Source organism: Octopus bimaculoides, chromosome 5 (genome assembly GCF_046866305.1).
Source record: "Octopus bimaculoides isolate indiv1 chromosome 5, ASM4686630v1, whole genome shotgun sequence".
Classification (NCBI taxonomy): Eukaryota; Metazoa; Mollusca; class Cephalopoda; order Octopoda; family Octopodidae; genus Octopus; species Octopus bimaculoides.
Window position 1 is genome coordinate 119,520,316 of NC_142932.1, and position 16,314 is coordinate 119,536,629.

Sequence of the window (16,314 nt, forward strand, 5' to 3'; positions counted from 1 at the left end):
CTACTTCGCGGATTTTCACATATCGCGGGGAGTTTTGGAGCGTAACACTCGCCGATAGTCGAGGGGGGATTACTGTATACATATACAGTAACACCTTTTAAGTAGAAGAGTAAAAAGACTATAACATGGTTGCATACATACGTTCATACGCATATGCAGTCACAGGTAAACTAAAATGTACACTGTAATATGGTCTTACTCAAATATACGCAAAGTGAGAATCGCTGTAAACGGCAACGCAGTTTAAAATCTTTTGAAACACGCTGTTAATATGAAAATTTACTTTTAAATCTCTTTGCCTGTAATTAAATGGCAACTAATACGAAATTCTAAAACCTTTATGTATTTAAAAAATAACTTGTTCAAAAATACTAAAATCTCTAGAACTTGTTGGGAAAACGACAAGGAAATTGAATTATATTTGCTTAAAGTATTTATTGCAAGAGAAAGAAAATGCCGATCTAAATGTTGAATAAGAAGGAATATTAAGATTTTAAAATACATATAAAATCAAAAACTAGTTAAATGTTGATCTCGTCTTCGAAGTGTTGCATATATCCGTAGCGGTATGTAAGTAGTTGCTAAAATTTGCATATCTTAAAAATATGCAAATTATAAAAAATGTATTCCAGGCTTAAATATTATTCTTTTCTACTCTAGGCACAGGGCCCGAAATTTTTGGGGAGGGGGCCAGTCGATTAGATCGACCCCAGTACGCAACTGGTACATAAATTATTGACCCCAAAAGGATGATAGACGGAGTCGAACTCGGCGGAATTTGAACTCAAAACGCATAGACAGACGAAATACCACTAAGCATTTCGCACAGCGTGTTAACGTTTCTGCCAGCTCGCCGTCTAGGTTAAAACATTATTGTGTGAAAGTATAGACAGCTAGTATTATATAATATTAAGTAGACATGATAATTATTTACGAAAAATACTGGTTAAATCCTCTGAGAGAAAAATAGAATGAAAATATTTGCTAGACAAATAAGCTCCACAAGCAGTAAAAATATGGTAAGATTGCCTGCAAGCTAAAGAATGCGCTAGATTATACGCTTAAATATAACACGTGAGAATGAAAGTATGGAAAGGCTTAAGAATAGAATCCTGAATTATAGGAGAGTTTTCCATTAAGAGATGTGTTGCTTGTAAACTACAAGAGATTCTGGAGAAAAGAATGCTATTTCTGACCTACAGTGTGCAGTCAATGAAATTATGGCAATAAGTCGTAGAGGTTAACATACTAAATTGTAATGAAGAGAGTAGAAGAATTATATTAATGTATGTCAACGTTTTGACGTGTTTTAATAGTTTTGATTCACATAAAGATCATATAGGTTTCAACGGAAATGCTTCTTATAAATAGGATATAGGTTGATGAAGAATATAATTTGTTTATGCCACAGAAAATATTTCTCGGACCGAATATAGCATGCAAGCGAGAACGTTTAATAGAATTGACAAATTAGATGTGAGTTCTATAAGGTTAAATGTAGATAAGCGAGTTGATAAATAGTGATTGAGTTAGTGTATCTGAGGAATTTCTTAACTCAGATAAGTTTATGTTGTGGCTACATTTCAACTACATACTGTATATACATATTATATAGGCACAGTAGTGGCTGTGTAGTAAGAAGCTTGCTTCCCAACCACATGGTTTTTGGTTCAGCTCCACTGTGTGGCAACTTGGGCAAGTGTTTTCTATTATAGCCTAGGGCTGACCAAAGCCATGTGAGTGGATTTGGTAGACGGCAACTGAAAGAATCCTGTTGTATGTATGTACGTATGTATTTGTGTGTCTGTGTTTGTACCCCCACCACCATCGTTTGACAACCGATGCTGGTAAGTTTACGTCCCGTAACCTAGCGGTTCGGCAAAAGAAACCGATAGAATAAGTTACTTTATTTTTATTTTTTATTATGCGCCCTTTTAAAGCCTAGCCAGGCTCATGCGCCCGGTTTGTCGGTTTCTATGGCGTATGTGTCCCCTCAGCCCAAGCTGGACGGGACGCCAGTCTATCGCAGCGTTACTCAAGAAACAAGAAGAAAGAGTGAGAGAAAGTTGGGGCGAAAGAGTTCAACAGAGGTCGCTACCATCCCCTGCCGGAGCCTCGTGGAGCTTTTAGGTGTTTTCGCTCAATAAACACACACAACGCCTGGTCTGGGAATCGAAACCGCGATCCTCCGACCGTGAGCTCGCTGCGTTAACCATTGGGCCATTGCGCCTCCCACGATAGAATAAGTACTAGGCTTAAAAAGAATAAGTCCTGGGGTATCGATTTGTTCGTCTAACGGCGGCGGTGCTCCAGCATGGCCGCAGTCAAATGACTGAAAAAAAAAAGAATAGCTGGATATGAAGGATTAACATTATCCTATACATTTATTAAAATTCTCTCATTATAATTTGTGTGAACTGTTTGTTGAGAAAATGAAAGAGGATTTCAACCCTAATTATACATCTGCAATTGGTTGTATGGAATAAACCCGTAAACGTGGTATCTTCTTCATTCTGTTCAATTTTCATATTAAATATACTTCTATTTAGAATCCTACCATAAGTAACAAAATGGCTATAAATATATTCGTTACAGCTACGTTAAATATTTCAATATTAGCTAAATCACTTTGAATATTTCCTAAATGTTTAGTTTATTCATATAGCATTTAAGTGTTTCATTTCACTTGCTACAGGTGGTTTGGTTAAGGATTCCATTTAAGAAGGTAACCGAATTAACATTTGATGTTCTAGTAATGGTAAATCCACAATGTTTAAAGAGATGTAGATCCATTTTGAGCTCTTTAAATTCCGGGTTTCAGTAGGAGAAAGCAATTATCCCTATATAATCCTTCTCTTAAATATACGTAATTAAAATTTAGTATATAGAATGCGAATAACCAAGTAATTTGGAATCCTAGCAATTTCATTAGCGCCCCCCTATAAGCTGTGGTTTAGTGTCCTGCTCTACATTCAACGGCACATAGTCTGACGCAGATGACTTTGGAAGAATTAATAATATTAAATCGAATATATTACAATCTTTAGCTTTTAATACTTAATTGATTATGTAATATCTTTAGCTTCTAATATGTAACTGTTTTACGGTAAACTGACGGATTCTGCGATAAACTAAAGATAGTTGGTGTTCTCAAGAAATTCAAAACAAAAGTACGCTTGAAAAGAATTAATACAGTGCTCTGACTAGTTACGTTTACTCTCTTACTCTTTTATACGTTTCAGGCATTTAACTGCGGCCATGCTGACGCACCGCCTTTAGTTGGACAAATCGAACCCAGGACTTATTCTTTGTAAGCCTAATACTTATTTTATCGGTCTCTTTTGCAGAACCGCTAAGATTTGGGGACATAAACACACCGACATCGGTTGTCAGGTGATGGTAGTGGTAGGGCAAATACAAACACAACCCCCTCACACACACGCACAAGGCGGATTTCTTTTAGTTTCCGTTTACCAAATCCATTCACAAAACTTTGGTCGGGCCAAGACTACAGTAGAGGACACTTGCCCAAGGTGCCACGCAGTGGGGCTGATTCCGGAGCCATGTGGTTGGGAACCAAGCTTCTTCCTAAACATCCATGCCTTCGTTTGTTTACACTTTACGGTTCAAGGGTCGACAAAATCATTACCGTGGAAAGGAAGTACGGTTTCGATTCATTCATTTATATCTCTGAACCAAGTCTTACTGGTGAGGTTATCTCTACAGAATTTCTGTAGAAATTACATCCAATACTGATTTATTACGACGTTTCGTATCCGAATACGTCTAATGTAAACAATAATGAGATGGAAAATGAAAAATGGGTAATGGGTATATATGCATATTTCAGGACATCTTGTACCTTCATCAGTATCCATCCAGCCCATTAACCATCCACGAACCAATTGCTTAAATAGCCACTAAATATAGAGGTCTAACATTATTGGATATAACAGTTTTGCTTATACTTTATGGTATATTATGGTCACATAAATAAATACAGTGTCCTTACAAATTACTAAAATTTGCGTACCAGCTGCCAGAAATGTGTTTAATCTTGCTGTGTTGTACCTAACTACATCATCAATATACTCATAACATATTCAATAATTTACGATTGACTTCGTGACACTCGTGATTTTGTTTTTGATTCTTCACATACAGTAAAACAATGAAGATGCAGAATTTTGCAGTTCTGGAATTGAAGAAAAGAATCAAGGATTTGTCTATGAATTTAATTAGAGATTTTGGCCATATAATACTTCTATATTTATTGAAGAAAAGTTGAGCGGTTGTTATAAATATTCTTCAGTTTCACTGTTTTTAATATAAGGACTACCAAACATAGGATCGTGTTGTAGGAAATTTTCGAGAATTTAAATCGTAATTGCAGTGACAATTTCTAATCGACCTGAACATTTTAACAAAGACTGTTTTCCTGCTTTCTGAAAAACAATTTTACTCTTAGTATCATATTTGATCAAAGTTGTGGCATTTGTTACACTACATACTTAACCACAAGGTCAGCATTGCATATGTAATATGTACACTGGATATGAAGTGGGATGGCTACCTCACTGATTATATATATATTGACACCTGCCACGTAAAAGTTGTCTGTCGGACGGATGTGCCAAAAAGAGTCAAAAGAGTCGAATGGCAGTAACCTAAACTCTTCTGAACTGTACCGTGCTGTTGAGGTGAATACCTTGAAGCAGCTACCAATACTACTTGCTTCTCCTGTTTTTAACTCTGCACCAGCTTGGCACAGTTGCGTCAGACAAACTAGGAAGTGACAGCGGCGTAAATAGGTCTCCCACATTGCTACTGTATTGACTAAAGTTATGTACGGTATAACAGATGATATCTACAGTTCCTTAATTCCGTCATATTATTCTCAATGGACGGAATACTCAGTAAAGTACTCGTTGATTCATAGACACAGACCTGTACTTTGTAACCGCTGAGATGTGAAAGCCTCTGAAGAGGGCGCGCAGAGACTGTTGTAAGAATGTGATTAAACATGTTAATGAAACGGCTAACATGATTGAGACTGCATGGTAAAAGAAATTCACTGACTACAAACAATATTGCATAGCTATAAAGACAGGAATAATTATTGCAGAATCAATTTGGATGAAGCAAGCGAAAAAAAAAATCATACAGTCAAGACATGATTCACTGCGCCAGATTGCTTGATTATGTATTATCTTTAGTTTCTAATATATAACTGTTTTACGGTAAACTGACGCATTCTGCGATAAACTAGAGAGTATTTGGAAATGCAAACACAAAAACACACACACATACATATACACACATACACATATATATATATACATATACATACGTATATTTTTATATATATATATATATACATATACATACATATATATTTATATATATATATATATATATATATATATATATATATATATATATATATATATATATATATATATATATATATATATATATATATATATATATATATACACGCAAACACATACATATAAGTGTATAAATGTATATCCATGCACACCGAGGCATTGAACCGACTGTAATGCAGAAATGGGCATAACTTCTTAGTAACTAATGTTGATCGTTCAAATGACACGTGATAAAAGAATGCCTATTCTTCTATTCTTACATTCTAAATACTCATTCGGTTCTTCACCATTCCAGAGAAATAACAGTTTTTATCCAGAAAAGACCTGCTGCAATGATGCCCTGACAAAAGTGTGAAGGTCATCCGAAATTCACAGAAATTCTTTTCATGTTAGTGTATGTAAATGGATTGACCTCCAGCTCAACCCCTGAAACAAGTCGCAGCGATTGACCGAACAGAATCATGCGACCAGGCAAGTAAGGATGGATGAGTTCAATTAGTGCCAGTTTTCCATTGTGCTGAAGACTTGTATGTATCTCCGTATTTGACATTCGGTTTGAAGGTGAGAAACGTGCAAGCCTTGTCTGAACTGCTGGAAATGTTTGAAGCCAATGCAGACACGATTTTGTCGATCTGATTGCTGGGGATGAAAGGTAGGCGAATTATTAGGATCCTGAAATGAATATTCGGTCTGTGAAATGACGTCACACGCTTTTGCTTGTTTCAGCCATTAAACTGCAGCCATAGTGGAGCAGAGCCTTCAAGAATTTTAGTCAAAGAAATCGATCCGAATAAATATTTTTAAAATCAGGCTACTTATTTTGCCGAAATGCTACGTCACGAGGACGTAAACACACCAACACTGGTTGTCAAGCGATTGTGATGGGGAACAAGCACACAAACACACACACACACACGACGGACGTATTTTAGTTTCCGCCCACCAAATCAACACAAAAGGCTTCGTCGGCTCGTGTCTATAGCAGAAGACGGCTGTCTAAAGTGCCACATAGTGGAAATGAACTCGGAGCAACGTGGTTGGGAAGCAAATTTATTAACACATAACAACACTTGCGCCTTATATTCATTTTTTCTTTTATTACCTTTGTTACTTCGTTCTTTTGATCTGGGGACAACACTAAATGTAGATGAACCTACTTTTAACAGGCATATAGTTATTATTCATTTTATACGAACAGCATACACCTGTTAATATAATGCCATGGCATTCCATGATACACATATAAGAATAACTTCACAAAATCCTTTCATTAATAGTAAAATATCAGATACATTTTATACAGTATAGATAATATCAAAGAATGAAAGAAAGGAATTAGGAGGAAGCAGAAGTGAAGGGAGGTAATCTTTTATTTGAAGAATAATAAATCGAAATTTTTAAACATCACCAACAATAAACAAACAATTTATTCCCAATCCTTTTGTTGAAATCATATTTTCAATATATATATATATATATACGTATATATATTGTTAAACTAGTTTTAATGTTTCATTATTGAAAAATACTGTTGACTAACAAATGCATGGTAATTGTCATAGGTCTTTAGTTATACGTTTACGCATCCATTTCCTTTTGAAACTGTTGTTAATCAAATTGACTGTGTATCAAGTTCGAATGCAATTATGCATATGCATATACTATGCATATACAAATATATATGTATATACCCAGAGTATATATATGTGTATATATATATATACATAGATATGTATATATATATATGTATGTATAGATACATATACATGTATATATATATATATATATATATATATATATATATATATATATATATATATATATATATATATATATATATATATATATATAAATATATATATATATATATATATACATACATATACACACACATTCACACTCACACACACGCATATATATATATATATGAGCACATATATATCTCGTTTTTAGGTTTCATAAATTAGTTCATTTCAACAAAATTTAGGTTTCTTTTGAACTAGTGTCATTACTACGACCTAATCGTAGCATAGCCATGGCTCGCTTATTATTTGCATTGTTGTCGCTTCTGCCTAGTCGTAACATGGAGACGGCACGTTTATCTTCACCTACATTGTCATTTCCACTTCGTCCGAGTCTCAACATAGACACAGCCCTCTTCGTGTTCATATCATCACTTCCACTTCGACCTAGTCTTAACATAGAAACAGCTCTCTTCATATTATCAGCACCACTACGACCAAGCCTTAACATCGACACTGCTCGCTTTTCGTCTTCTATATCTGCACCACTACGCCCTAACCGCAACATAGACACTGCTCTCTTATCTTCATCTGATCCTGATCGTCCTAATCTCAACATGGACACTGCTCGTTTTTCTGATGGATATCCACTGTTTCTTCCAAGGCGTAACATTGAAACTGCTCGCTTCATTGTATCAAATCCGCTGCGACCGAGACGTAACATAGACACAGCTCTTTTATCACCAGCCGACATACTGCGGCCGAGGCGCAACATAGAAACAGCACGCTTGTTGTTTTCGAAGCCATTTTGTCCTGGATACAATATTGGGAGAGCTGTGTTTTCCTGATCAAATTCGCTTCGACCAAGTCGGAGCATTGAAAGTGCACGTTTATCAAGGAATGGCCCACTGCGGCCAAGCCGTAACATAGAAACTGCTCGTTTGGCTTCGTCGAAAACTGGAATTTCATTTTCTTCAGATTGTCCACCAGCATTGAAACTTCTGCCAAGACGCAACATTGAGACTGCACGTTTATTTTCACCGGAGTTTCCATCAGCGTTAAAATCTTCTGACCTTTTATCCATCCCTGTACTTTCATCATCTATTTTTATTGGATGCATCTGACGCTTTCCTAATCTCAACATTCTAACTTGCCTCTTCACATTCTCTCCTGGTATTTTATACTGCACACATGTGCCATAGGCATCAAAGACTTCACAATCCGATGACAAATATTGTTCGGCATCTGCTGCGTCAGATCCCTCATCTTTTCCATATCGTGGGAGGGTTATTTGCCGGGGGAAAAGAATATTATCAGCGCTCTCGTTGTTATCATTTGCTTCAATTTCATCGTAATCTACTTCTTTGTTAGGGTTACTGAGCACAGATCTCTTCTTTAGACGCCCTAATCTTGGAACTGGTGCTAATCGTCTTTCAAAATCATCGAAATCTGAAGGCATAGATCTTCTCAAAAGTTGAACTACACGCGATAATGCATCACCATTGTACTGATCGCCTGCAAGTTCGTTCATAGATCTCAATGCAGAAGACTGTTTTTGGCCTTGTTCTTGTCGTTCAAGAATTGCCGCAACTATTGTTTTCAGATCGTGTGGGTTGTACTCGCCACTGCTGCGTTTATCAAGATGTTGCTCAGCTACATTGTTTTCGTTCAATTTGCTTTTCGACTGTGATGCATTCGTATCCTCATTGCAGTTACCTAAAAATATATAAAAGAAAACCGTATAAAAACTTTGCATAAATATAATATAATACAATTTAATACAATATAATATCATATATATATATATATATATATATATATATATATATATACATATATATATATTCTTTTACTCTTTTACTCTTTTACTTGTTTCAGTCATTTGACTGCAGCCATGCTGGAGCACCGCCTTATAGTCGAGAAAATCGACCCCAGGACTTATTCTTTGTAAGCCTAGTACTTATTCTATCGGTCTCTTTTGCCGAACCGCTAAGTTACGAGGACGTAAACACACCAGCATCGGTTGTCAAGCCATGTTGGGGGGGACAAACACAGACACACAAACACACATATATATATACATATATATATATACGACGGGCTTCTTTCAGTTTCCGTCTACCAAATCCACTCACGCCTATATATATATATATATATATATATATATATATATATATATATATATATATATATATATACACACACACACACATATATAGGATGTATGTATATGTAAGTGCGTGTGTGAGTATATCTTCAGCACTTAAATCAGGATATATAATTAATGGAGATATATGTGAACGTGTATATGTGGATATGTAGTTGTGAGATTATGCGTGTGTAACTATTTTGTTGATATATGCTCCCCTTCATGTGCAAATGCAAATGTACACATGGCAAGCTTTGCATAGTTTAGTAGATTGTTTCGGTGCACTAAAATTGAAAATGTTTCGGTGCACCAAATCGAAAATGTACCAAAACTTTCAAGTGTAACTTTTCAGGAAATATTTGTAACAATTATCTAATACGAAGGCTGCAATAAATTGCATAATGGCTGATGATGTGGATCTACGTGGTTACACACAATAGCGAAGCTGTTACCAAGTGGATTCAAAATGAGTAAAAAAAACACAATCAACGGCAAATGAAAAAGAAAAACAAATATTGAAAATAGAAATATGTATTTCTAATGTGTAGCTTAAAAACTATGAAATATGGGCGCATAAAACGCGACATCACGAAAAAAAAAATAATACTTCTACTTGTTTCAGTCATTTGACTGCGGCCATGCTGGAGCACCGCCTTTATAGTCGACCAAATCGACCCCAGAGCTTATTCTTTGTAAGCCTAGTACTTATTTTATCGTTCTCTTTTGCCGAACCGCTAAGTTACGGGGACGGAAACACACGAGCATCGGTTGTCAAGCAATGCTGGGGGGACAAACACACACACACACACACACACACATACACACACACACACATACACACATATATATATATGTATATATATCTATATACATATACGACGGGCTTCCAGTTTCTGTCTACCAAGTCCACTCACAATGCTTTGGTCGTCCCGAGGCTATAGTAGAAGACACTTGCCCAAGGTGCCATGCAGTGAGACTGAACCAGGGAACATGTGGCTGGTAAGCAAGCTACTTATCACACAGTCATTCTGCGAATAATATGTATTCTATGAAAATGATGAGTTTAATTCTTTATATTTGAAGATTTCCGAATAAAACGAAAATTCCTGCAAGAATTCGAGCGAAATATTTCACTTTATACAGATATTTTAGAGATCCTCTCCACCCAAATGCTGAAACACGACAATATTTTGTTTCGATCTAAATGTAAATTTAAGCCACGAAGCACTAGCTAACCTAAGACGATACCTGCTCAACATATACAATTGTTGACAATGTAATAGAATATTTCAAACCGATATAACCTCACACGAGTAACGAATACAAAACAGAAAAAACAATTAAGACATAGAAAGCAAACAGACTTGACATATTTAAACGCTTACTCACAGCCTAAAGTCGCCAACTGAGTTGACCATATATTTTCTGACAAGTTATTTAATACTGTCCGCCTACCTAGAGCCCAGCGCTCTGTCTTGTTTCATCGTAATGATAAAATAGTTGCTAATTTCAAAGCAGACGATGACGTGATTCAGTTTAAACGTTGTAGTTTTGTTTGTTTTATGTTTGTATCTACCTTTAGACAACATTATCAGTGTCATTGGTAAAAACTAGTTTGAGTTCATATAAACCTATACGAGAGACCACCACGCTTTTGGTACATCCAATGAAGAACATGAAAAAAAGACTTATTTATATTTCTGACTCTAAAGTTATTAATAAATTCAAAATGACACTTGATAACAATGAAAATAACTTTACAAATACATTCATGTCTATTAGTAGAGCAGCTACCACACTGCGATCTATTGAGTCTCTTCTCATGAACGTATTTGTACTGAAAATCGAGATCGACCGAGCTTTTAACCTTTTGCTCGAACCATAACGATTGACGTCCAAAGTCTTCATGTTTTGCTCCACTGAGACATTACTTATCGTTTTGTTATAACAGAGGTAAACACGTAACTCTGCCACGCCATATTTCCGTTATACCGAGAAAGCGGAAACAAATGATATAAATAGAAAAAGAAGACGCAGCCGATTATGTCCATCAGTTGGGCAGGAACCGTTGCACTAAAGCTGTATATCCAACTCTTTATCTTTTTGCTCGGGAACCCAAGTAGAGGGTACAATTAGACAGTTAGACACAGGGGTCCAGATCTGAGAGCGTTGATAGTCTTCATAGCTTCTTTGCTCTTCAGTGAAAAAAAATTTATCTAACGAATGTATATATATATATATATATATATATATATATATATATATATACGTTCAATGGCTCAAACAGCCACCCGCTCACTTCCTCTGAGTCGATATTTTAAATTGAAAATAGATTAAAGTTTGCTTTTCCCATTTATGCTATCAGTTTAGTGTTTTAGAGTTCGTGCATATCTCTGCTTGTACCTTTAGCTCAGTTCTATAAGGAAGACATTGGTGTTTTGCACCACCGTGATATTATCATTTTAATGCATATTTCCTCCCATGTTGTACTTGTTAAATTTTGAAGATAACTCTTTTGTGTTAAGTTATTGTGCAAACATGGCGGTTTCTGTTCTGCTACATTTTTCGCATAATCTTTTTTATCGTTTTGTTACGCATGACTGTATCTATCTGTGATGTCTTTAGACCCACTAAGCTTTTACAATCTTAGAGATCCCTTGACATGATATAATTTTAATTATTTCATAACTTATCTACTCATAACCTTTCGCAAATGAGGAAGTCGGCAACTAGGGTAAGGAGATGTAGCAACTCCTGTATAGACTCAGAAGGATTTGTATTGTTGATGACAAAATAAACAAAATGAACGGCCTCCTTGTTTGAGTAACACTAATTTTAGAGTTCGAATATTTGCTCTTCATCATTCGAGCAAATTATAGTATATTATAGTATGAACTCGAAAACAATTGTGAACAATATATTATATACGAATTTCGGAAGCATGAAAGGAAAACTCTAATCAAAATAGAGGTAGAGAAAACCTGAGTAGATTCATTCATGTGGAAGATACACATCTTCCCATTAGTAAAACTGACCCATAAGGAGATGGTTGGAATTATTCAAATAGTTTCTTAAAATATATTCTGCTCAGGAAGCATATAATCTTCAGTCATATATGACAAAGAAATATGCAGCCAGCGGTGATATGACACACACAAAGAAGCAGAAAAATTAAATACGTTATGTGGACAAATAATCTCCAGATAGGAAATGTCTTAATGAGAAGCATATCTATTTCCAGTCAAATGGATGATGCTGTGAATAATGTAGTAAATGTGTAAGATTTGGTCATAAAGGAATTATAGTTGGTGAGCTGTAAGTAATAATGCACTAAAATAATTATGGTGGACTCTACAATGAAGAAAATAAAGTATACAATGTTGTAGAAACTATAGAGTTTAGGTGTATAATAACAGACGTTTGTGACGTTAAGTGCTTATTGATTACAGAAAATCATGTTTCAGCATAAAAATACTGAGGTAGAAGGAATTTTAAAAAGTGAAAATTTAAATTTGTAACAGATGTTTCAATGGTATGAGAGAAAGTGAAATTGGAGTCGGTCAATTATTTTGATCAGTGTACAGAATATTGGCAGGATGCGATTGTGTTACCAAGCATAAACCTATGCTCACGATGGTAGCTGTTAGCCTGACAAACGAGAAGAGACTAAAACAAAATTAGTGTGGAATAAAGTTAACTGTTAAAGAATAAATAAGAAGCATATAGACACTTCTCTCTCTCTCTCTCTCTCTCTCTCTCTCTCTCTCTCTCTCTCTCTCTCTCTCTCTCTCTCTCTCTCTCTCTCGTTCTTCCTCCTTTCTCACAAACATGCTCTCTTTCTATCTCTATCTCTCTCGCTCCGTCACTTACTTTCTCTTACATAATATTGTAATAAAATGCAAATGTGGAGACTAATTGAATTTTAGACTGAATTGAAACCACACCAATTGAATCATGCTAGTGATAGAGCCAATTTAAAACACATGTAACAATTTATAGTATCTTTAAAGTTATTATTTCGCTATTAATGTAAAGCATATTGTGTTATTTTCTGATTCTTGCGCCATACACGTACAACGTTGAAACTGATAATTCAATACACAGTATAACTTAAATTCTGTTGATAGCCAGTTCATGTACAACAATGTTGATATATATATATATATATATATATATATATATATATATATATATATATATATATATATATATCCAAGAAAGTTAGGGTTTGTGAATCCAACCCACTAAGGGATAATATCTATCAAATATACTGCTGTGTATGTATGTGTGGGTGTGTATATATATGTGTCCTCCTCATGTATAATAACAATAATAATTGATTCATTTCTATGCATGTATGGACATTTGTGTATGTACATTTAAATGTACATATATCTATTTATGTAGTTATGTTTATTTATGTATATCTATGTATATGTTAAAATATGCATATATATGTGAGTTTTTACGGTTTTTATATTTTTATATTTGGATATTTTAACTTAACCTTATGAACTTTATAAAATCTCTGAAGGGGCCTAGAGAATCATCCATGTACCTCTATTTCATCTGTTTCATCTATTAATTACTTCAGTCTCCAGGAGTGATATAGATAGAATGAGGTATGTCAACACTAGAATGAAACAGTTGTAAGTCATTATCCCATTGTCTGTCACCAGATGTCATTTTTTAATTACTGATATGACATAATATGTCACATGTGCTTTTATATTGTATATTGTTATTATTGTCCTTTTAGTAAACAAACAAGTAAATTGACACAATACCACTGACCAGTACACTTTCCCTCGCTTCGGCTCTTTATTATCTCTCTCCCCCACTTTTCTTGTTTTTTTCTTTCTTCTTTTTCTTTTCTTTATTCCTCTCTTCCTGTTTTCGATTTGACCTTACAGATACATTCCCAACTTTTGAGTCACTTTAAATAAAACCCTCGATTCAATAACATTGTATACAAACTCTATACTTGGAATGACCACTTTTAAATACTATTGCAACTTAATCACAAGGTATTGGAATCTTATATGTCTAACATTCTGCCTAAATAATGGATCTACGGATGCAATATCTCTGCATGACTCACGCCTATTTTCATTCATCCACTTCACTCTCTATTTCATATCTTATCTAAAATAAATATTGCTTAACTATTTTCTCATACCGTCTCCAATGAAAGGATATATAAAAAAAATCCCGGAAACAGCTGTAAGACCTTCTATTTATAAATGTTCTAAAATTTTTCACAGCCTTAGATTTTTATATCATTCTGAAAAAAATTATATATATATATATATATATATGTGTGTGTGTGTGTGTGTGTGTGTGTGTGTGTGTGTGTGTGTGTGTCTGTGTGTGTGTGTGTGTGTGTGTGTGTGTGTGTGTATATATATATATATATATATATAATAACTACAATTATACCGTTGATTCTACAGATAGTTGCTTCTTTAAAATGTGGGATGGAAATGCTCTGCAGAAGAAATTTTCGTAATTGTAATGCAATAAATGGATAAGAAAGACGAGTTTGTTACCAAAGAAAGCGTGAATCTGATTTTGAAACTTTCGTAAACTTCACGGATCAACAATTCGTTCGCAAAGATAAATTGTCGAAACATCCCTGATTTCATTTCCAAACGAACAGAATTTCATTCTTTTAAAGGAACTCCTTAATTTTTGAATCACTGAATCACTGAATATTCAGCTGTTCACAGAATACTACTTCAAAAAGAACACAAGATATCATCAATAATATTGATGGCGACTATCATTACGATAATGGAGATGAAGATGACAACGTTGAAGATAGAGAAAATAGTAAAAAATAGTTTAACAATAGCGCAAGTATATGTAATGAAATAAATTGATCCGAGTGCATTGTTAAATGAGACACAGAAATAGAACGGGTGTTACAACTAAATGAATTAATATATAGAAAAGCTAAGTGAAAATACAAAGAGATAGCCATGACTTGTAAAGGTAGGTCAGCTTCATCAGAAATACTTGGTTGAAAACAATATTCAAGCTAATCCTGTATCTAAAGTAAAAGTATTACATCTAAAATATCTTAAGTGCAGATGGCTATTTTCTCGTGAAACTAAACAATATATTACAGTCAATATATAACACACATTAAGGCGGCGGGCTGGCAGTAACGTTAGCATGCCAGGCGAAATGCTTAGAGGTATTTCGTCTGTCTTTATGTTCCGTGTTCAATTTTCGCCGAGGTCGACTTTGCTTTTCATCCATTCGGAGGTCGATAAATTAAGTACCAGTTACATGCTGGGATCGATCTCATCGACTTGTCCCATCCCCCCAAATTTCGGGCCTTGTGTCTAGAGTAGAAAAGAATATATGTAACACATTAAGGCGACGAGCTGGCAGAAACGTTAGCACGCCGGGTGAAATTCTTAGCGGTATTTCGTTTACTGTTACGTTCTGGGTTCAAATTCCGCCGAGGTCCATAAATTAAGTACCAGTTATGCACTTGGGTCGATGCAATCGACTTAATTCCTGTGTCTGTCCTTGTTTGCCCCTCTATGTTTAGCCCCTTGTGGGCAATAAAAGAATAAGAAACGTTAGCACGCCGGACAAAATTCTTAGTCGCATTTCGTCTGTCGTCACATTTTGAGTTCAAATGCCACCAAGGTCGACTTTGCGTTTCATCGTTTCGGGGTCGATGAAATAAGTACCAGTTGAGCACTAGAGTCGATGTAATCTATTCACCCCTTTCTCGGTCTTGCTGGTCTTGTGCCAAAATCAGTGCCATGTTAGACATGTAAAGTGAACGGGTGACAGAACCGTTGGCAACTCTTTACGTTGTCAGCTCAAATTCCACTGAGGTCGATTTTGCCTTTCATCCTTTCGGAATTAAAAAGTTACAAATTGAGTAGTGAGGTAATTGTAATCGATTTGTTCTCTCCTCCGAAACTGATGGCCTTGAACAAAACTATGAAACTAATATTATGTCAAACGTGCAAAGCGACTAACTGTTAGAACCATTAGCACATCGGCCAAA

General features: G+C 35.2%; 1 protein-coding gene across 1 annotated transcript in view; it reads right to left on the reverse strand.

Moving 5' to 3' along the window:
* Nucleotides 1-6,742: 6,742 nt before the first annotated feature.
* Nucleotides 6,743-16,314, reverse strand: part of LOC106880397 (uncharacterized) — an 86,832-nt gene continuing 77,260 nt past the window's right edge. Inside the window, exon 2 of the mRNA XM_014930314.3 lies at nucleotides 6,743-8,848. Within this exon, the coding sequence (XP_014785800.1) occupies nucleotides 7,374-8,848 (1,475 nt within the window). The 3' untranslated portion in view covers nucleotides 6,743-7,373. The remainder of the gene's footprint in view (nucleotides 8,849-16,314) is intronic.